General features: G+C 51.8%; 1 protein-coding gene across 19 annotated transcripts in view; it reads left to right on the top strand.

The window, feature by feature from the left end:
• Ciita (class II, major histocompatibility complex, transactivator) overlaps positions 1 to 20,571 on the top strand; it is a 47,498-nt gene extending 26,927 nt beyond the window's left edge. For 6 of the 19 annotated variants that reach the window (XM_087574767.1, XM_087574757.1, XM_087574759.1 and 3 more), the window contains exons 8-19: positions 841 to 1,005; positions 1,617 to 1,685; positions 2,961 to 4,602; positions 5,394 to 5,552; positions 6,632 to 6,703; positions 10,275 to 10,355; positions 11,050 to 11,142; positions 13,702 to 13,788; positions 16,557 to 16,640; positions 16,752 to 16,835; positions 17,999 to 18,095; positions 18,567 to 20,571. In XM_087574767.1, the coding sequence (XP_087430893.1) occupies positions 841 to 1,005; positions 1,617 to 1,685; positions 2,961 to 4,602; positions 5,394 to 5,552; positions 6,632 to 6,703; positions 10,275 to 10,355; positions 11,050 to 11,142; positions 13,702 to 13,788; positions 16,557 to 16,640; positions 16,752 to 16,835; positions 17,999 to 18,074 (2,612 nt within the window). In that variant the 3' untranslated portion in view covers positions 18,075 to 18,095; positions 18,567 to 20,571. Of the gene's footprint in view, positions 1 to 840; positions 1,006 to 1,616; positions 1,686 to 2,960; positions 4,603 to 5,393; positions 5,553 to 6,631; positions 6,704 to 10,274; positions 10,356 to 11,049; positions 11,143 to 13,701; positions 13,789 to 16,556; positions 16,641 to 16,751; positions 16,836 to 17,998; positions 18,146 to 18,566 lie in introns of all 19 variants that reach the window. The other 13 variants (XR_015631125.1, XR_015631126.1, XR_015631131.1 and 10 more) reach the window with 5 other exon arrangements.
• The last annotated feature ends 740 nt before the right edge of the window (positions 20,572 to 21,311 follow it).

Here is a 21,311-nt window from a genome sequence, read left to right as displayed (position 1 = left end):
TGAGGGACGAGGTGGGGATGCCTCCACTCAAGCCCATAGCCCCCTTTGACAAGGGTTTCCCAGAAGCAAGGGGGCAACTTCTAATGTGTAGGGACATGAGCACTGGCCACACTGTGGAGGTGCCAGGGAGCAGCTGCTCTGAGCACCCTGTGAGCCACTGTGTCCACTTCACAAGGGGACAGGATGCAGCTCAGACTTCCCTCCCCAGCTTCACCCTGGAGGCCTTCAATGGGAGGTTCCCTCTCTCCCCAAACTCAGTAAACCGAGAGCAATGAGATCATTTATTGCCAAGCCAAATATGAGTGACCACGGCTGAGAACACAGACAGACTCAGGGTGCCTCAAATGCCGCATTCCAACATGGAAACAGTTAAATGAATGTCTTATATGACAGAGCAGAGACTTGTCAGTCAGGTATCTTGCAAATACATTTGGAGTAAACATCATTACAGCAAAGAGGGGGGCCTCAGCTAGCGTCCACACCTGCGGCCTGACGGCATTCTTAGCCTTTGGGTTGGTGGAAATAGCATCTGGTGCAGCCCCAAAAGGATTTTTACCTTAAGTTCTAAGGATGCTAGTTTAAACACGGAGGTGGGCAATTAATGTTTGTGGGGTGGGCGCTAAAGACTCCCCCAGATAATTCGGCTCTGGACCTGAAACCTTCCAGCTCTCCCCAGGTACAAAAGTCCTAACTAGTCAGTCAGCATTTCACACAGATGTAGTGCTCTCCCACCCCAGGAAAAAGTCAGTTCCCACTCTAAAGTGTGATTGAGGCAGAGATGACCCCAGTGCGTTTCTGGACGTGTTCCTAATGGTTATATCCTCCTTATCTTTGTTGTAGGTGAGATGCCCCAGGTCAACCAATTACTCTCTTCAAGCAGCCCCACTGTCCCCAGTCTCCCCGAGTCCCCAGACCGGCCTGGCTCCACCAGCCCCTTCGCGCCATCCACAGCTGACCTGCCCGGCATGCCTGAACCTGCTCTGACCTCCCGTGTAAATGAGACAGGTGAGGGCTGGGGTCCTGAAAGAGGCGTTGGAAACGGGCCTTGGGGAAGGATATTTCTCAGACAGTCAGAGCTGCCTGAGGAGATTGGGCAAGTCACGCCCATGGATGACTGATCATGGGGGAGGGCAGGGGAGGACTGGAGCAGAGAGTGTGACTGAGGGTACATCCATCCGTGCAAGCAGAACCTCAAGCCACAAGCCTCCTGTTGATCCTTAGGGCGTGAAAGCGGACCCTTCTGACCCAGGCGTTACTTACATAGCATGTTTTTGAATTTTGCCTTTATTTGTTTGGAGACAGGGTCTCACTATGTATCCCTAACCGACCTGCAATCCAATCTATGCCTATTAGGTTGACTATAAATTTGCGGAAATTCTCCTATCTAACCACCTGAGAGCTGGGGGTTATACTTACTGCAATGTCTGGCTTGCCATAATCTTTCAAGCATTGGTTTTAAAAAATTTTTTTAAAGTACAGCTGGCTAAACTGGAGATATTAGACACAGTCTTGGGCAACCTTGTATCCTGATCTTTGCTCTCAGCATGCCCTACTACTGGGAGGAGTCCATGGGCACTCCCCAGACTCTAATTTGACACTTACTTCTCCATCCTCAGAGGACACAACACCCCCCTCCCCATGCCAAGAGGATCCCGAGCCTTCCATCAAGCTTCCAAAATGGCCAGGTGAGTGGCAGTCGGCCCCTCTGTCCTGACATGAAAGTTGAAAAGGCATTTCATTCATGCAGTGCCTGGCTAGCCCCTTGTCGGGGGCTCTCCTGCTCATTCTTTCACTGTTTAATCCATCCCCGTATCACCCAGTTGACTTCCCCATTGTTTAACATCTGTTCCGCCATCAGCCTGTAGTACTAGAAGGAAGGGACCTTGCTTTTGGTGAGGGAGTACATCCCTAGGCTTTGTATTGTAGCCTCCCCAGGCCCAGCGTCACCTCCATTTCACAGACGACCTACCCTGAGGCAGAGCAGGGCATACAGGTGTTCACAGCCACACAAATGGAGGAGCCAAAATTTGAACTCAGACATTTGGGCTCCCAAGTCTCAACCTTTCGGGGTTTTGGTCGGTTGGTTTTTGGGTTTTGGCATTGCTGTTGACAGTGTTTGTTTGTTTGTTTGTTTGTTTGTTTGTTTGTTTTGAGACAGCCTCTCATTGTTTGGCTCACACCCTTGAGCTGACTGTAACTCGGGTTGGCCTCAAACTCACATCCCTATTGTCTCAGCCTCTTGAGTACTAAGATTATAGGTGTTCAACACTGTGCCTACTGCCTTCATCTTCCCTCCCTCCCTCCTTCCTTCATTTATTCCTTTCTTCTGTTTTCTTTCTTTCCAACTTGCTATGTAGCTGAGGAAAACTTTGAACTTCCAATCTTCCCGCCTCTACCTCCCAAGTCCTGGGATTACAGTCCTGTACCACCGCGTTCCTGATTATGAAATGACATTCGTGCTAGGCAAGCACTCTGTCAACAGCTACAATCTCACCAGCCCCACTGTCTTTTTTAAAGGCTGTAGATCATGTTTGTTTGGTGTGTGTGTGTGTGTGTGTGTGTGTGTGTGTGTGTGTGTGTGTGTGTTTCAGGCTCCACATATGAAAGGTAACATGTGATATGTTGAGCCTGGTTACTCTCACTTAACATGCTGAATCCACAAATAACCAGCTCCCCTCCCCAACCCCATAGGGATGAGCGGTCCAGCCTAGTGAGTAACCGAAGGGTTGCGGCAGGTCACAGAGGGGCTGGGAAGCAGTTTGGTGGCAGATCATGTGCCCTGGGTTTTGTCCTCAGTAAACATCCTCCATTCCTCTGGGACAGCGGGAGGGTATGGATGAATGAGTGAACTGGTAGTGGGCAGCAGGGAGCCATAGATGGAAAAACAAGTGAGGAGGACAGCTCTGGCCGCCTCCCAACCCCTCACTCGCTAACACTCTGACTCACCCTGGTCTTTGTAGAGTCCGTGGAGCGGTTCCAGCACTCCCTACAGGACAAGTACCAAGCACTGCCCGGGAGCCCAAGTGGTCCTCTGGTAGCCATGGAGCTGGTGCGGGCCAGGTTGGAAAGAGGTAGCAACAAGAGTCAGGAAAGGGAGCTGGCCACTCCTGACTGGACAGAGCGCCAGCTAGCCCATGGCGGTCTGGCCGAGGTACTTCGGGTTGTCGGCGACTCCAGGAGATCACGAGAGACACAGGTGGTCGCTGTGCTGGGCAAGGCTGGTCAGGGCAAGAGCCACTGGGCCAGGACAGTGAGCCACATTTGGGCACAAGGCCAGTTACCACAATATGACTTTGTCTTCTACGTCCCCTGTCAATGCTTGGATCGCCCTGGGGACACCTACCACCTGCGGGATCTGCTCTGTCCCCCGAACCTGCAGCCACTGGCCATGGATGACGAGGTCATTGATCATATTGTGAGGCAGCCGGACCGTGTTCTGCTCATCCTAGATGCTTTTGAGGAGCTAGAGGCCCAAGACAGCCTCCTGCATGGACCCTGTGGACCTCTGTCCCCAGAGCCCTGCTCCCTCCGGGGACTGCTGGCTGGGCTCTTCCAGCGTAAGCTGCTGCGAGGCTGCACCCTGCTCCTCACAGCCCGGCCCCGGGGCCGCCTGGCTCAGAGCCTGAGCAAGGCAGATGCCATCTTCGAGGTGCCCAGCTTCTCTACGAAACAGGCCCAGATCTATATGAGGCACTACTTTGAGAACTCAGGGACAGCAGGGAGTCACGACAAGGCCCTGGGCCTCCTGGAGGGCCAGCCTTTTCTCCTCACCCACAGTCACAGCCCTGTTCTGTGCAGTGCCGTGTGTCAGCTCTCCAAGGCCCTGCTGGATCAGGGCGCAGAGGCCCAGCTACCTTGCACACTCACAGGACTCTATGTTGGCCTGCTAGGCCCTGCAGCTCAGAACAGTCCTCCTGGAGCCTTAGTTGAGTTGGCCAAGCTAGCCTGGGAGCTGGGACGGAGGCACCAAAGCACCTTGCAGGAAACCCAGTTTCCATCCGTGGAAGTGAAGACCTGGGCTGTGGCCCAAGGCTTGATGCAGCAGACCACAGAGGCCCAACTGGCTTTCTCCAGTTTTCTGCTACAGTGCTTCCTGGGTGCTGTGTGGCTGGCACAGTGCAATGAGATGAAAGACAAGGAGCTGCCACAGTACCTGGCCTTGACCCCGAGGAAGAAGCGACCCTATGACAACTGGCTGGAGGGCGTACCACGCTTTCTGGCTGGCTTAGTTTTCCAGCCTCGAGCCCACTGCCTGGGAGCTCTGGTGGAGCCTGCAATGGCTGCAGTGGCAGATAGGAAACGGAAGGTTCTTACCAGGTACCTGAAGCGCTTGAAGCTGGGGACACTTCGGGCCGGGAGGTTGCTGGAGCTGCTACACTGTGCCCACGAAACACAGGAACCTGGTATTTGGAAGCATGTTTCACACCAGCTCCCAGGGCACCTCTCCTTCCTGGGCACACGGCTCACAGCCCCAGATGTGTATGTTCTGGGCAGGGCCTTGGAGACAGCCAGCCAGGACTTCTCCTTGGACCTTCGTCAGACTGGCATCGAGCCCTCCAGACTGGGAGACCTCGTGGGACTCAGCTGTGTCACCAGTTTCAGGTGTGGGCAGGACACAGGGCAGACCTGGACTGTAACTCTGGGAAGCCCCATTCCGTGGGTATAGCATTAGATGGTACAGCATAGTCCCCTCCAATAATAGGATGACAGTCTGAGGGTCAGAGAAAGGTAACCATTGCCACTAGCCTTGCGGAGGGGGTGTGTGTGTCGTTCTTCTAACCGATATTTGAATACCTGCTGTATGCCAGGCACTGGAATATATCTAGAATCTCAGCCTAGCCTGAATTCAGATTGGTTTCGTTCTTCAGTCCAGCATGTGCCACCATTTTCTCAGGCTCAGAGACACAGCCCTGCCCCCAACCCCTGCCCCCCAGCTTCTCTGCATTCAGTCTTCTCTGTTTCGCTGCTCTTTGAATTCAGGCAGCAGAGCAAGCGTCCCAGAACATGAATCTGGTCAGAATCCAGTGCTGCTTACGGCCCTGCAAGGACTCCCCTCTCAGGATGAGGGTCTAATTTCTTTCATTCAGCTCAAGTACATTTTACAGTATGCTTGAGCACGTCAGGGTAATCTCCAGAAAAATTCCTCCCACATCCGTGATAAACCCATTTTACTCAAGTTGCCACAGTTGTGCCCAGCGTTTAGCATCGAGTATCCTGGCAGCCAAAGTAAAGTGTCCCTTTTTAAGAAAGGTGAACCAGCAAAGGCCACCATGGAAGGAGGAGATCAAGCTAAGGAAAGGATCTCACAGGAGGTGGGACGTCCCCTTGTAGAGCCCCACTCCTTGTGATCTCACCCTGGTGCTGCGCCTGGGTCTGAGGCCTTCCCTCCACAGGGCCTCCTTGAGTGACACAATGGCATTATGGGAGTCCCTACAGCATCAGGGAGAAACCCAGCTACTCCAGGCGGCAGAGGAGAAGTTCACCATTGAGCCATTTAAGGCCAAATCCCCAAAGGATGTGGAAGACCTGGACAGCCTTGTGCAGACCCAGAGGTAAGGAGGCAAGGAAGGGGTCAGAGGTAGGTCCGGACTGTACAGGCAAACTCCATCTGTCACATGCATGTCCTGACTACAGAGCTGCCCAGGGCCCTGACCTGGCCACCCAGCCCCTCCACTTGCAGTCCCACCCAAGCAGGGACCCTGGCTTTGCCCTTTGCCCATTCTAAACCTGACACCCCCGTGTACCTTCACAGCTGAAGCCATGAGGAGATTACCTACCTGCTGGGTGCTAACAAGGAGACCTTTTGCACCTACTAACTAGTGGGATCCCCCTCCCCAGCCCCTCAGGCAGACATAGTGCCAGCATGATTTCAGCCATAACAGAGCCAAGGTGCAGAGGATAGGGCACAAGGACAAGGACGGCATTGTCTAAGACCTAAGTGCTGCTGAGCTCTTTCTCCAAGTCTCTCCATGAGCCAGACACAGATACAGCCCTGAGATATTCATATTCTGTCTGTCTGTCTCTGTCTGTCTCTGTCTGTCTCTGTCTCTCTGTCTCTCTGTCTCTCTGTCTCTCTCTCTCTCTCTCTCTCTCACACACACACACACAACACACACACACACACACACACACACGCTATGTAAATACTCTAACACCAAGCTACATCCTCAGCCCATTTAATTTTCTATATAGAGACAGGATCTTACTAAGTGGTTCAGGCTTGCGGTGAATTGGATATGTAGTTGAAGCTGGCCTTCAAAAGGCTGGTAATGTAGGTCTACGCCACCCTGCCTGGCTCTGAGGATCTTCCTTTTTAAAATATTGTGTTTTTTATTATGCAGGTGTGCGTATGCGTGTGTGTGTGTGTGTGTGTGCGTGCGCGCGTGCGTGCGTGTGGGGGGGTCCAGAAAAGGGTCAGATTCCAAGACTGGAGTTACAGGCAGTTAGGAGTCAAACTCTGTTTCTCTGCAAGAACAGTGTGAACTTAACCCCTGAGCTATCTCTTCAGCCCCTGAGGTTGTTCGTCTCAGTTTAGGATCAACAATAGCCCCCAAGGAAGGCAGTCCCGGGGGCAGGATGTGGACACTGGGACACACCAGTAGGGTTACACCTACTTACCCTTTCTCTGCAGGCTGAGAAACCCCTCAGCGGATGCAGCCAAGGATCTTCCTGCCATCCGGGACCTTAAGAAGCTAGAGTTTGCGTAAGTGAAGGGGAAAATTACCTCAGTGCCCCAAGGTTGTTACTTCCATTTTTGCTGATCTTGGGGCAGAGACATGGTGAGCAGGAGGGGAGAGCTCGGACGATCTCTGCCCTCTCACTTAACAACTGGGAAAGAAGCCTCCACCTCCGGAGTGTGGCTTATTTGGGGAAGTGCAGGGGATGCTCAAATCAACAGAGTTGGCCATTACAGGGTAATGCACATGCACACACACATGCACACACATATAACACACTCACACACATATGCATACATGCATGCCTTATACAGACATATAGCACACACATCCACTTGTACACATTCAGACACATATGCATGTGCATATATCATTCTCACACATGCACACATATACACACATACACATGCACACACACATGCACATATGCAAGAGCTCACGCTATTCGCTCATCACAAAGCTCGTTGAGGATCAGAGGCTGCTGTCCACGATGAACCTATTCCAGCAAGTTCCTTTGCAGGGTGGGCTGGGGGAGCTTCCTGGAAGAGGTGGCATCTTCACAGAAGTTTGAGAGATTGGGAATAAGCCTACGGGGGCTGGAGAGGAAGCCTTGGAGGAATACATACGGAGTCAAGAGCCCAGCGTGTCCCAGACCATGGTCTCACACAGAAGGGTATTCTCTCACCTCAGTTTGAGTTCTTTCTCTGCTGAGCTAGGAACTGCACCCTGTCTTGTTTCTGGGCTGGTCACTCCCCTGGCCACATGTATTCCTCAGGGGAAATGCATGTATGAACTTGGGTGTCTTTACCACAGGCTAGCCTTGGCCCAGCCTGGCTGCTGAGTAGACAGACTTACTAGGGTTCCCAGTTGTGTGCACGCTCAGACCCCATCTGCCTCTTGCTTACCTGGGTCTTTCCTTGACAGGAAGGATCCTTCCTAAGAAATCTGAGTGTGTAGCTCCAGTGGGCTAGGCCAGCTTGCCCTTGTGATCTGCTTGGGCACTGAGAGTCTTGCATGCTGTGGAAGCACTCCATCCCAGCAAACTGTGTAGCCAGGCCAGGGGTCTACCATCCTGGGCGGTGCCGCCAGGGCAGTGGGAATAGAGATGGGATAAAGAAAGTTCTAGAGAGAAGAGGGCTCCTGGGCTCTAACGGAGCTGCTGCACTCTAGTACACTGGCCCTGAAGAGCCCCAAGAGTTATGTTTAAGTCTGGCTGCCTGAACGTTTTCCCCCAGGGCTGAGGGTTGAGCTGAGGGTTGGGCCTTGTACATACCTGTCAAGCACTCTACCTCTGAGGTGCATCCCTACCCGTGTGTTTGCTTGTTTGCTTATACTCCAGGCTGGCTTCAGACTTGCTATATAAACAGGGCCAAGCTATATAACCTTGAACTTCTAACTTCCTGCCTCTACTTCCCAATGCTAGGGTGATAAGCATAGTCTGCTGTGCCCGGCTTATGCAGTGCAAGGGATAGAGCCCAAAGCTTTGTGCATGCTAGGCAGACACTCTGCAATTCAGCTACGTTCCCAGCCCATATATATAATTTTGAAGGGGGGTTTTAATATTTAGTCTAGCCTTGGACTTGCTCCTCCTTGCCTCAGCCTGGCTGAGTACCTCTCCAGGATTGCACACCCGCTCCACCGCCCAGCTTTAACACAGCTCACAGACTGTAAATCATTTCACTTCATATCTTAGACAGTCATGGGCACAGTGAGACCGAGAGAATGGTTTCTTCGGTGTTGCAAATATCAGGTTAGCTTGCCTGGTTGACTAACAAAGTGTCAGTGTTTGGTCCTGTTAGAGACAAGATCACTCCAGCCAGGTAAACCCTGTGTCAAAACAAAGAGAGCCACCGCTAGATCCTCAGGGTATTTTACATAAAGTCCCCTCCATGAGAAGAGATGCCCTGGAAGACATATTTGGAAACTGAGGCTTGCCAATACTGGTGATTTGCCTGCAGTCCCATCTGGTCACACACTTGCCACCAGCTTCCCAGCATCTCCCCCACCCCCCCACCCCCCCACACACATAGATAACCAAGTTTCTGTTGTTTTCAACAGGACATAAGATGCCAGATATGTACAGAGGTAAAAATATTGCTGAAAGAGGAAATGTCTGAAGACAGCCACAGGGTGTTTTCTGGTGTTGAATTATTTTCAGCTTAAAAAGCCCCTCCCCGGTGATCGGAACTGCACTCTGGGTACCAGAGGCTGCAGAGTGGAACAGGCTAGAGCCAGGCCAACAACCACCTACACACTGGAAGCTTGAGACAGTTCTGAGGAAGAAAGGAAGGAAACAAAGGGCTATTCTGGGGTGTCTATTGCAGCCACCCCCATGTTCCCCACCCTGAAGGCCTCTTTGACTGTCTGATGAGTCCACTTAAAAAACTCTCACGTGTGTAGGTGAGGTGTGTACATGTGGCTCAGCTGGCAGAATGCGTCCTGATATCCGTAAAGCCCTGGTTCGGTTCTCAGCTCTACCTACACTGGGCACGGGGCACACATCTTCTGTCCCAGCATCTAGTGGTAGAGGCAGGAGATCTGGTTCGAAGTCAGTTTATACATGGGTTGGGGTCCTAGGCTCGAGGGCTTCCCTATGCTCCCACTTCTGGCTTTTTCCTGAATCAAGACCCAGCCCCAGGCCTCTGCATGGCAGTGCCCCTGCCCTGAATGCCACCCTGGCCCTCAGTTTCCTCTGTTTGTCTGTCTGTTTGTTTGTTGCTCATTTATTTGCCTCTATGTGTGTGGGTGTGCCGTGCTGTGGAGGTTAGAGCACAATTTGCAAGAGTTGGTTTTTTCTACCATGCCAGTCTCAGGGACAAAATTCAGGTCCCCAGGATGGGTGCAGGCACTTTGACCCTACTGACCTCAGTGTTCCAAGACCCTCCCTGAACCTCCCCACAGTGAGTCTGTCTGTAGCATTTCTCATCTTTCATAAGCAGTGACTGAGTGGGAAAGCTCATGGATGATCCAGAACGGGGTTGGGTCCCATCTTGGGTCTCCAGGCTTTCCCCACACTGATGAAGATCCTAGACTTCTTCCCTGCCTGGAGTGTGCCTCCTGGACACATTGTGGTCTAGACCAGGAGCCACTTTCTTTGGCTGGCTTTATGCAAGGGGTGTCCTAGCACTGGGGGAGAGATGAGATTTTCCCAGTGTACTGAACTAGTGAGTTGCAGGTTCAGTGGCCTCTGGATCTGTGTGCTCGCGCGCGCGCACACGCACACACACACACACACACACACACACACACACACACACACACACACACGAGGAGGAGGGGGAGGGGAGGGGGAAAGGGGGAGAGGGAAAGGGAAAGGGGGAGAAGGGGGGGGTAGATATTTAAAAATGCAGGGGCAGGTGATCTGGTGTGACCCTAGGTATAGTCCTTGGCCGGTGTGGGGGGGCCTCTTCACTGGGCAAGGGTGAGCACGTGTGGGTGGGTATCAGCAGCAGTGAGGACAGATTTACTGCTGAAAGCAGAAAGTGAAGTGGGAGTCTCCCAGGGATAAGAAGCCGGGGAGTCAGAGAAGGAGCCTCAGATTGTTCTTCCTATTTGCACTCCACTGTCTGACCTCTGCCATCGTCGATTGCTTCCTAGATTGGGCCCCGTCTTGGGCCCGCAGGCTTTCCCCACACTGGCCAAGATCCTTCCAGCATTCTCTTCCCTGCAGCACCTGGAGTAAGTTACAGACCCTGAAAGTTTCCACCCTGCACCCTGACGAGCCCTGGGGGCCTCCTCTACCCTCTGCCTGATGCCCCCAGGGTGCATGGGGAGTCTTTCTCCTTTTCCTTCCCTTCTCATCCCTTCCCCACAGTTTCCTCAGTGGAGAGACTGTGTGGGAGCCAGATGACTCCACCATGGGGACTTATGACCCCTAGTACAGGGAAGGGACAGAGAATGGGACTCCCCAGATTAAAAAAAAAAAGTTTGGTGGGGCTGGGGATTTAGCTCAGTGGTAGAGCGCTTGCCTAGGAAGCGCAAGGCCCTGGGTTCGGTCCCCAGCTCCGAAAAAAAAAAAAAAAAAAAAAAAAAAAAAAAGAACCAAAAAAAAAAAGTTTGGAGTTTTGCAAGCTTTGAAATTCTTTTTCCCACACAACCCCCTCCTTCGCTGCTCTTAGAAAGCACAAAAGTCGGACGAGTGGGAGCAGGGAGCTGCGCTGTAGCTGAGGTTCCAAGAGGTTAGGGGAGCCCACCAGCTCAGTAGGCTCCTAGGAAGCCAAGCAGGGCTAGTCCATGGTGTGTGGCCAGCTGAATGGCGCCCCCAGGTGGCTCGTTCAGGCCAGCTCCCATAAGCTCAGAGAGGAGGGCCAGGGCTGGAGGATGCCGACCTGGGCTCACAAGATAAATGGCTGCTCCCTGATCCCACCTGCAGCCTGGACTCACTTAGCGAGAACAAGATCGGGGACAAGGGTGTGTCGAAGCTCTCAGCCACCTTCCCTCAGCTGAAGGCCCTGGAGACGCTCAAGTGAGTACGCTGGCCCTGCCTCCTGGTATAGCGCCTTTCTCCAGCCCACCCTGCGTCCCGTCGTCTCTCCATCCTCCACTCACTCATTCTGTTCTAGGTCATGCGCTGTTCTGTTCAGTCACTGCTTATCTCTTCTGTGTTCTCCTAGTGTTTGTACGGTGCAGGGGGCCACCTCAGGGATACTGGCTGCCTCTTTAAGACATGGTCTCTCTCTGGCTTGGAACTTTCCAGTTATGCCAGGTTATCCAGCCAGTGAGTCCCCGGGTTCCACATGTCTCCACCTCACCAGTGCTGGGAGTACAGGCATGACCAACATGCCTGGCTTTCTGTGTGGGTTCTAGGGATCGAACTAGACTGGGAGACAAGCACTCTATTGAGCGATCTCTCCAGACCTCATTTATTGGTTTAGTGAACAAAGACGTAAGGAAGCCTTGCTATCCTGGGCAACAGTGGAGACCCCAAAGATCCTGCTCCCAGACCTCAGGCCTCTTCACATTTATAAACCAGAAGCAAGCAAATAAATAAGCCATAGTAGCTCGGGGGAGGCTGAGACAGTGGGATAACTACAAGTTTAAGGCCATCCTGTGACTAAGTCTCAAAAACCAGATGGTAGGGGAGGGGCCGGCAGGTCGGTTTAGTCAGTGGAGGTGGTTGCTGCTAAGCTTGAATATTCGAGTTCCATCCTCGGGACCTACATGGTGGAAAGAGAGAACCAAGCAACCCCTGCACACTGTTCCTCTGTGTTTGTGACCACAAAAAGAGAAAGAGGAAAAAGTATCAAAATAAGACGCACTGTAATAAAAGTTGAATGCATGAAAACTCTTCCGGGATATTGGAAGAGGGGGGACAGGTTGGGGTTTAGCGGTGAAGCACGTGCGGTGGGAGCTGTCTTTAATCATTCTAAGCTTTGGGGAGTTGAGGTGGAATAGGTGTGCAGGAGGTGGGCATGGCATCCCAACGAACACAGGTGCATACACCTGTGATCCCAGCCCTGGAGAGACTGGAGCAGGAAGATCTTTGAGTTCAAGGCCAGCCTGGGCTACATAATGACACCTTGTCTCAGAATAAAAACGAAAATGTAGAAGGGGCCAAGAAGACGCCTCAGAGGGTGAAGACTTGCTGCACACATAGGGAGATCTGAGTTCAGTCTCCAGAGTTCATGTAAAAGTGTGTCAATGCAGAAACATGGCTCTCATCCTGAAAGTGGTTAAGCCTTTACTTGAGAGCAGTTTTGAGTGACCATGGTTCAGAAACACAAATCTAGGTCACCCCAGACTCCACGTTCCAACATGGAGACAGTTTCATGAAGTTTCATAGTTTTACAGAACAAAGTCAGTCATAAATTCAGCAAGTTTAAAATACATTGGCAGGGCCAGGCAACGGTAGTGCATGCCTTTAATCTCAGCACTTGGGAGACAGGCAGGTGGATTTCTGTGAGTTTGAGGACAGCCTGGTCTACAGAGAAAGCCTGTCTGGGAAAAACAAAACAAAACAAAATGAACATATATTGGTAGGAACATTGGAGAAGCAAGTACATCAAGCAGGGGAAGCTTTTCTACAGGTCCAAGACGTCATCTGATGACATTCTTAGCTTTTGGACTGGTGGAAGCCAGCGGTCAGCTAAGTTAACAGATCCAAGAGGTTTTTATCCACCAGCCACAGGATACTAGTTCTGACACGGAGGTGGGCAAGGACTGGCTGTTTTCGGGCCTCTTCCAACCTCTCCACAATCCGTCAGTCTCTGCAGACAGTCTTTCCAGGAGTTCTAATTCACAACTCCACAATAATAATAATAATAATAATAATAATAATAATAATAATATATAAAAGCACTGAGAACATACCAATGGTAAAGCAAACTATCTAGCACATGGAAGGCCCTGGGTTCAATTCCTACAACAAAACAAACAAACAAAACATTTAAAAATATCTGTCGGGGTTGGGGATTTAGCTCAGTGGTAGAGTGCTTGCCTAGCAAGTGCAAGGCCCTGGGTTCGGTCCCCAGCTCCGAAAAAAAAAATATCTGTCAACACTCCATGTTATGCACAAGGTTTAGAAGCCTGAAGATATCCAAGGGTTCCTGTGTAAATTTCCTTGATGTACAGTGTAGACATACAGTGTAGACGCCTCTATAAGTTTCAACAGTCTACTTCTGGCCTTTCTCTGTTTTTTCATAAATTCATTTATTCATTCACTTTACATTCTGGTCGCACCCTCCCCTCCTCTCAGCCCTCCCTCACACAGCCCCTCCCTCCACCCCCCTTCCGTTCTATTCCTGGACATAAGAGCATTTATTAAGTACCTACAGTGCGTAGTGCTGGAAAGCCGCCCTAGGGGAAAAGGGCACTATCAAATTAGACAGCCGGTGGAAGCAGAGGCGCTCTCTTTCCCTGTCATCCACCTCTCACCCCCAAACCCACTCTCCCATGATCCTTCCCTAGGCTGGCTATCGCAGGGGCGTGGCTACAGACCACCTGTGAGGTGGTGCATTTCCAGCCAGTGGGAAAGGGAGAGCCTCACACTTGGGTCCTGAACAGTTTCCTCCCTGTGTCTCCCTAGCCTGTCCCAGAATAGCATCACCGATGTGGGAGCTTGCAAGCTTGCAGAAGCCCTGCCGGCCCTGGCCAAGTCCCTCCTAAGGCTGAGGTGAGTGAGGTGCCCTGCTGAGTGGTTTGGGGAAGCAGGGATGGGGAGGTAGGGGGTGAGTGTGTATGTGTTTGGGGTGTGTAGGATCCCCTTTTGCTGGCTTGCAAGGTCTTTGTGGAACATCACACAGCATTGGGGCAAGTTGCTTCCAAGCTTTCATGTCTTCATCTGTAAAATGAGCCATGTCAACGATCGTGTGTCATACCCCAGTGCTGTCCCTAGTGGGCAGTAGATTGTTGCCTCTTACCGGAGGAAGAGCCCACAGGAAAGCCCTTTAGTGCTGGCTTCTGGGCTGTCCACCATCATCCCAGCCAGTGTTTATGCTGCCACCTTCTGGAAGACCTTGGTGTAGCATCTCCAACTTCAAAACTCCTTTCAGCGAGTCTTTGGTACTAGGGGACTGTGAGGGGAACTGAGTTTGAACCGGAGCCCCAGGAGCCCCAGTCATTCAGTGCAGTACTACCAGTTCTCGACTAACTGGGAAAGGGTTTTCTTCCCCAAGTCATGTTCTAGGAAAGATGTCTTCTATCCAGCTCTACTGAGGCAGCTGCTCCTCTATCCTTCCAACCAAGTCCTTTGTGCCATGAATGAGTTGTGCCCTGCATGACTCATAATGTATGTACTTGGTACCCATCTAACACCCTCATTTTGTGCTAAGTGTACAATATTCCCTAACGTGGGTATCCTTGGGGTGGGGGTGGAGGTCAAGAAAGTCTAGGTCAGACAGGCAGGTGCCTGTGAACCATGAAGGCATACTAACTACTATTGTTGCTGGGACCAAATAAAGACAACTTAAGGAAGGAAAGAAGGAAGGAAGGAAGAAGGAAGAAAAGAAGGAAGAAAAGAAGGAAGGAAGGAGGGAGTTCTTTAGACTCAGTGTGAGGTACAGCCCATGATGGTAGGAGGGCCTGTGGCAGGAATGTGAAGGTGAAGGTGACCTCTCCCTCCCTCCCTCCCTCCTTCCCTCCCTCCCTCTCCGCCTCCTTCCCTCCTCCTCCTCTCTCTCTCTCTCTCTCTCTCTCTCTCTCTCTCTCTCTCTCTCTCTCTCTCTCTCTCGTGTGTGATCTACATATACACCCATATGGCAAACATACAGTGCCTGCAGAGGCCAGAAGATGATAGGAGGTCCCCTGGGACTGGACTTACAAATGCCCATGGCTATCTCATAATACAGAATACATAAACTTCAAAGTCCCCAGAGTTTCTGGGTTTTCTTCTTCCCGAGGCCAACATAACTCACCTTCTGCGATATCTCATATGGCCCTCAGTGGTTTCTGTGTGTCACGCTCTGAGACCTGGCTAACATGTAGCGTACAGCATAAACCAGCAAGAAGCCATCTGCTCTCCCTACAGTGACCCCTCCCTACCCATTCTACAAATGAGCAATGGTGTGTGTAGGAAATCAAGTGGCTGGAAAGAGACGTGTTTTTGAACCTGGGAAGTTGTTCCCCTTATTGTCTCCATACTTTGGGCTGAGAAACACCTCTCTCCCTCTCCCTCTCCCTCTCCGTCTCCCTCTCCCTCTCCGTCTCCCTCTCCCTCTCCCTCTCCCTCTCCCTCTCCCTCTCCCTCTCCGTCTCCCTCTCCCTCTCTGTCTCCTTCTTTCCCCTTCCCCCTGTCTTTCCTCTTTCTCCCCTTTCTCCTTCTCTCCTCTCTACTATTTTTCCTCTTTCATCTCCCCCTGTCTTTCTCTCTCCTCTCCTCTCCTCTCCTTCCTTTCTCTCCCTCCCTCCATGTGTGTATGTGTGTGTATGTCTCTCTGTGTGTACGTCTGTGTGTGTGTATATATAGTATATGTGTGTATAGTGTGTGTGCCTGTGCATGCATGCATGCGTGCGTGCGTGCGGTGTGTGTGTGTGTGTGTGTGTGTGTGTGTGTGTGTGTGTGTGTGTGTGTTGCTGAGTGTGGAGCCCTGAACTGCTTCATGTATACTGGACAAGCATCCTACTACTGAGCTATAACCCCAGCCTTCTTAACTTTCTATTTTTGAGGGGCTGTGGAGATGGCCCCACAGTTAAGAACACTGGCTGCTCTTGCAGAGAGAGAACCTAGATTCCATTTCTAACACCCACATGGTGGCTCACAACCATCTGTAAACTCCAGTCCCAGGGGATCCAATGCCCTCTTCCAGGCAAAACAACCATACATCCATATAATAATTTTTTTTAAAAAAAAGTTCTAATTTGTCACAGGGTCTCATGTATCCTAGATTGGCCTGAACTTGTAATCCCTCTGCCTCAGTTTCCCAAGTAGCTGAAATTGCAGGCCTGAGCCACGAAGCCCAGTATACAACTTAATACCCATGCTTGTTGTATCTTGTACTCACTGTGGAACCACAAATAAGTGGCTTCAACTCTCTGGGCCTCAATTAGTCCATCTGTAAAATGGGACAGTAGGGCTTGCCTGGGGGATGTAACTTGGTTGTTAGAGTGCTTGCTAATGTGTGAGGTCCTGGGTTCATTCCCTCCCCAGCACTGCATAACTGGATGTGGTGCACTGTAACACTAGTAGTCAGGAGGGGAGGCAGCATCAGAAGTTAAAGGTCATCTTTGACCACATACCAAGTTCCAGACCAGTATGGGGGATACATGAAATGAATGGATGGATGGATGGATGGATGGATGGATGAATACACACACACACACACACACACACACACACACACACACACACACACAGAATGGAGCAGTAATCTCACTGGAAAGTGGCTGTCCCCTGGCCTGAGCTGCCCCAGCACCCAACCGTCTTCCTTCCTCTGTTGCCGGCAGCTTGTACAACAACTGCATCTGTGACGAAGGGGCCAAGAGCCTGGCACGAGTGCTTCCAGACATGGTGTCCCTCCGGGTGATGGAGTGAGTGTTGGGTCTGGGTGGTATTTGGGGAAGGCAGAGGATCTCCCATCTGCGTGGTGAGAAGGGTTGAGGTGGGAGTCACCATGCCTCAGGATCGGCCTCTCTCTTCAGTGTCCAGTTCAACAAGTTCACGGCTGTCGGGGCCCAGCAGCTGACCTCCAGCCTTCAGAAGTGCCCTCAGGTGGAGACACTGGCGTAAGTCACCTTGCCCCCAGGGTTGGAGTTTGTGTCTCTAGACTCAAATCCCACCCCTGCCAACCAGTGCCTGATCCTGGGATGACAAGTGATTTGCCTGCTGGTCTCTGGTCGTGTTAGTCGAGATATAGAACACATTTTGTTGGTTGGGGGCGGGGTCTCATGAGGGTGACTGCCTCCCAAGTGCTGGAGTTGTAAGCATGCACTGCCCTGTCCAAATGCATGTGGCAATGGGGACCAAAGTCAGGACTTGGTGTGTCCTAGGCAAGCAGGCCACTACCTGAGCCATGTGCCTGCCCTAAACTTTTAGGACAACATTGCCACACAAAACACTCAATGAATATTTCATCAGGGGGAATCATATGAAATTGCCTAATCCAGTCATTCTTAGAAGATTAAAAAAAATAGCAAATTCATCTTTTGTTTGTTTTTGAGACAGAATTGCACTTGAGCTCCTGATCCCCCTGCCTCAGCCTCCCAAGTGTGGGCACTATAGAAGCATGTGCTGTGCCCAACTTAAAACTTACTAAGCCGCACTGATGTTTGATGTCCAGCACTGTCTGCTCTTCTGACGGCTTTGACCTGCACAGTTGTGCCTGCCCTCTCAGATGAGCAGCGGGATCTCTAGAGGCCTCTCCTGTTGTGACCCTAATACCTGACAGAGGCAAAAGAGGGCGGGGGCAGCGGCACTCACCATCACAAGGGTGCAGCTTGTCGTACCTGGCAGGAAGCAGTTAGCTGCCAGGGCTGCAGGCCATTACCTTCTAAGATCCACCCACAGTGACCTACTTCCGCCAGCCAGGTCCTACCTCTTAAGGATGCCACAGCCTTCAAACTAGTGTCTCAGTCTGGGGAGAATGCATTCAAAACGTGAGCCTGTGGAGGATGGACCGAACTGAAACCATAACAGGATCCGCTTTACAACTAAAGGGAATATGGCACAGAGTAGACGATTTCTAGGTCACACAGCAAATAGGGACTGAAGCGGGGGGGGGGGGTGGGCTCAAAATGTTCTGTTCTCCCCATGCTGGTCTGGACCCTGCCAGATGGGATGTGTTCAAGGCTCTGGACAGAGTGGGAGGTGGGGCTTGCGAGCAGCTTGTCCTTGGGTGTCCTGCTTCATTTCCTCTAACCTGGCCCCGGGCCCCATGTCCCCTCTGCAGAATGTGGACACCCACTATCCCCTTTGGGGTCCAGGAACACCTGCAGCAGCTGGATGCCCGGATTAGCCTGAGATGACCCTGCTGTACCCTGGACAAGGTAACCATGTTGGACACCAGACCAGGAGCGAAACCAGCAGGGACATCTGGGTCAGTGTCCTTGTAAAGGGGTGACTAAGGGCATTGAGTGAGGCTGGTTGGCTGTCCTGGATCCGTGTGTCATCTGGAGCTATCCTGTCTCCAAATTGGCAGGTGTTCTCCAGACTTGGGGGACTTGGGCCAAGGAACCTCCGTGAGGCCAAGCTTAAAGACCAGGGAAAAACAGGCCAAGCCAGTCACCCATAATCCCCACCCTTAGCATTGGGAAGTCCTTCCTTTGAAGCTTTATGTCTTTCTTGCTGCTGTTTTCATCTTCACGGGAAGATGAAACTTCATGTTCCTGCCAGCAACATGAAGACGATTGTCCCCTCGCCCTGTATCTGTCCACTCTCTCCTCTGGCCTGTGCTGTCATTGTCCTCCAGTCCCTCCTTCAGTCCCCCACATTGTGACAGCTCCTACTCTTTTGTCAAGGCTGCTCCTCTGGAAGCTCACCTGCCTCTCCTGATCTCCCACAGCCGTACTCTGGGACACTGACCATGCTGGACCTTGAACTGGATACTGTGGACTCAGCTCTTCTGCGGGCCATATCCCAGGAGAGTCAGCATCCGATCACCCTGCCCCTGCAGGCTCAGAGTTGGGCCCTGCCTACATGAGGACTGGATACATGTCTGGTTCCTCTGCAGGCTCCAAGACCAGCTGCAGGCTCTTCTGGCACCAGCTATCTTCATGGATACCTTCATAGATGCCCCGTTCTGCATCTGTGAGCACTGGCAGACAGGCCTGGGGCTCCTTCGTGTGGGTTCACCCAGGAGGCCGAAGGCCTTCTCTTCGACATTCCAGGCCAGTGAGGAACTGAAGCATCCAAGGGCCTGCCTTCCTTGTGAGAAATCATGTCTTCCCACTGCTCCCAGCGGCCTACTGGAGGCTCTGAAGATGCCAAGGGCGATGCTGTTCTGCGACCTCTAGAGGTGACAGGGAGCCTATGGCAGCTCTTTCTACTTGTGGCACTGTTCATAAACTTTAGGTCGAAGCTGAGTCAGGCCTGGCCCAGGCCCTGCATTGAAACAAGAGCCAGGGCACGGTCCACCTCAGGGCTGCAGCGGGCAGCTCTTCTGGCCTCTCCTTCGCACTCACTACACTTTAAATGCACCAAGTCCCATCTGGGGACACCTTCTGTCTCATCTAATGCAAAAACATGCAAATAAACAAAACAAGAGAAATCCCAAACCAGCCAAACCACAGTAACTTAAAACAGTCCACATCTGCCCACCAGGCAGGCTCAGCCGTCTGTCTCCACCAACCAGAAGTCAGGCTGGAGTCATCTTGAGTGTGGCATGTGACACAGGTTGCTGGCTGGGAGCCCCGAGTCTTTACTGGGACAGCTGGCTGGGGCTCGTATTTTAGCTGTGTTATAGGGGGACCACCCAGAGAGGAGAAAGTGAGGAGACACAAGCCAGCAGAGACAGTCTGTAGACTGTTCAGAACAGGCCTTAAGGCCACACAGTATGGCTTCTACCACCTTCCACCGCACCCTTGTGCATACCATACAGCCCACCACCGCTGAGGCCCTGTCTTCACTGCAAAGATCTTCGTAGCTTCCGAAGATGCAGTGAAAAGCTCTTACTCCCGGACCTGAGGACTGAAGCAGTGAGCACCAGACAGTGGAGTGTTCTCTCCTGCTGCCTTGCTGCATCCTGGGAGCATCTCTGTAGCCAAGGTGGCCAGCCTTGGCTGCAGCTAGCCCAAAGAGCTTGGCAGCACCTGCGCCATTGTTCCTGTTTTCTCTGGCCACCACCTTTGAGCTCAGGCACCATTGATCCCTCCATCTGGACGGTGACAGCTTGCTTTCATGTCTTGGCAGAGGGAGCTGTCTGTGTGACTCCAGCATGCCAGCCCTGATGCCAGCAGGACTGGCATGTCCCAGGAGGTGGGAACTGGGCTAGAGGGCCTGGGGTCGGGGGTCAGGGGTCATGGCCTCTCGGAGGTGATTCTTGAAGAGGATCCTGCTGCAGCTCTTTACATAAGACCTGATAGGGCATCAGGCTCAGCGGTGGCACATGGAAGTCCCATGTATGTGACCACAAGGGGACAGCACTGAGGCACTCTCCAAGGCAGGCACCTGCTGTACCTCTGCTTTGATCTGTCTGGAGATGCCAAAATGCCTCTCATTGCTGTGTTGATGCCTGTCATCTTAATGAGTTGATTAGGTGAAGGCAGGGACATAGTAAATGCTCAACAAACCTCACTGGTTCTTAATCTTGTGCACTGGGAAGCATCTTACCTTCAAAGGACTACACAACACCAACTCTCGACTGAGCTGTCTGGTTTCATGCTCCATTTTGCTGCATATGCAAGGCAAGTTTCCTCTGTGCCTTAGCTTCCTTATTTGTAAAATGGGAAGAGTCATGGATCTTCTCTTCTGGGTTACGTAAAGACTCCATGTGGAAACAATATTAATAAAATGAGTCAGAAAGTGGCTGAGGGGCTAGAGCAAGCCTGGTGGCCCGAGCCTGATCCCCAGGGCCACACGATGGGAGGGGGAACCAGTGATCACAAGTTCTCTGGAAGTTTCAGTGCACTGTGTGTGCACTGGAGCTACAGGTGGTGATGAGCCTCTGTGTTGGTGCCAGGAACAGAACTCGGGTCCCCTGCAAAGGCAGCAAGGACGCTTAATCACTGAGTCGTTTCTCTAGCCTGTTTAAACAGAAAAATTAAGAGCTGAAACCAGTGCCTGGCAGGGGTTCTGATGCCCTCTTATGGGCTCCATGGGCACTGTGTGCACTTGGTGCACACACACACAGGCAAAACACACATACATATACATAAATCTTGAAAAACACCAAGGTCATGGGTGGTAGCATACACCTTTAACCCCAGATCTCTGTGAACTCAAGGCCAGCCTGGTCTATGTTACACAGGGAGGCACTGTCCTAACAAATAAAAACCCAGCACACAGCTCAGTGCAGGAGCTCCCGGCCTTTCCTCCGCCCTGTTTTATTCCTGCCTCTGCCCGGAACATTCCTTCTCAGACTCCATGTGACCGACTTCCCACTGGACTCTACAGGAAGGACCCTCCTGCAGATCTGTGTCTCTTGTTCCTGCTGTACCCCACTCTCCAACTTCACTTCATTGTTTTCCTTCTTGAACTTTTGTTGTCTGCCTGTGTAGGATGTGAGCTCTAGGGAAACATGAGATTTAACTGCTCTGATCATCCCT

The sequence above is a fragment of the Rattus norvegicus genome, chromosome 10 (genome assembly GCF_021556685.1).
Source record: "Rattus norvegicus strain SHRSP/BbbUtx chromosome 10, alternate assembly SHRSP_T2T, whole genome shotgun sequence".
NCBI lineage: Eukaryota > Metazoa > Chordata > Mammalia > Rodentia > Muridae > Rattus > Rattus norvegicus.
This window is presented reverse-complemented; position numbering and strand designations above follow the sequence as displayed.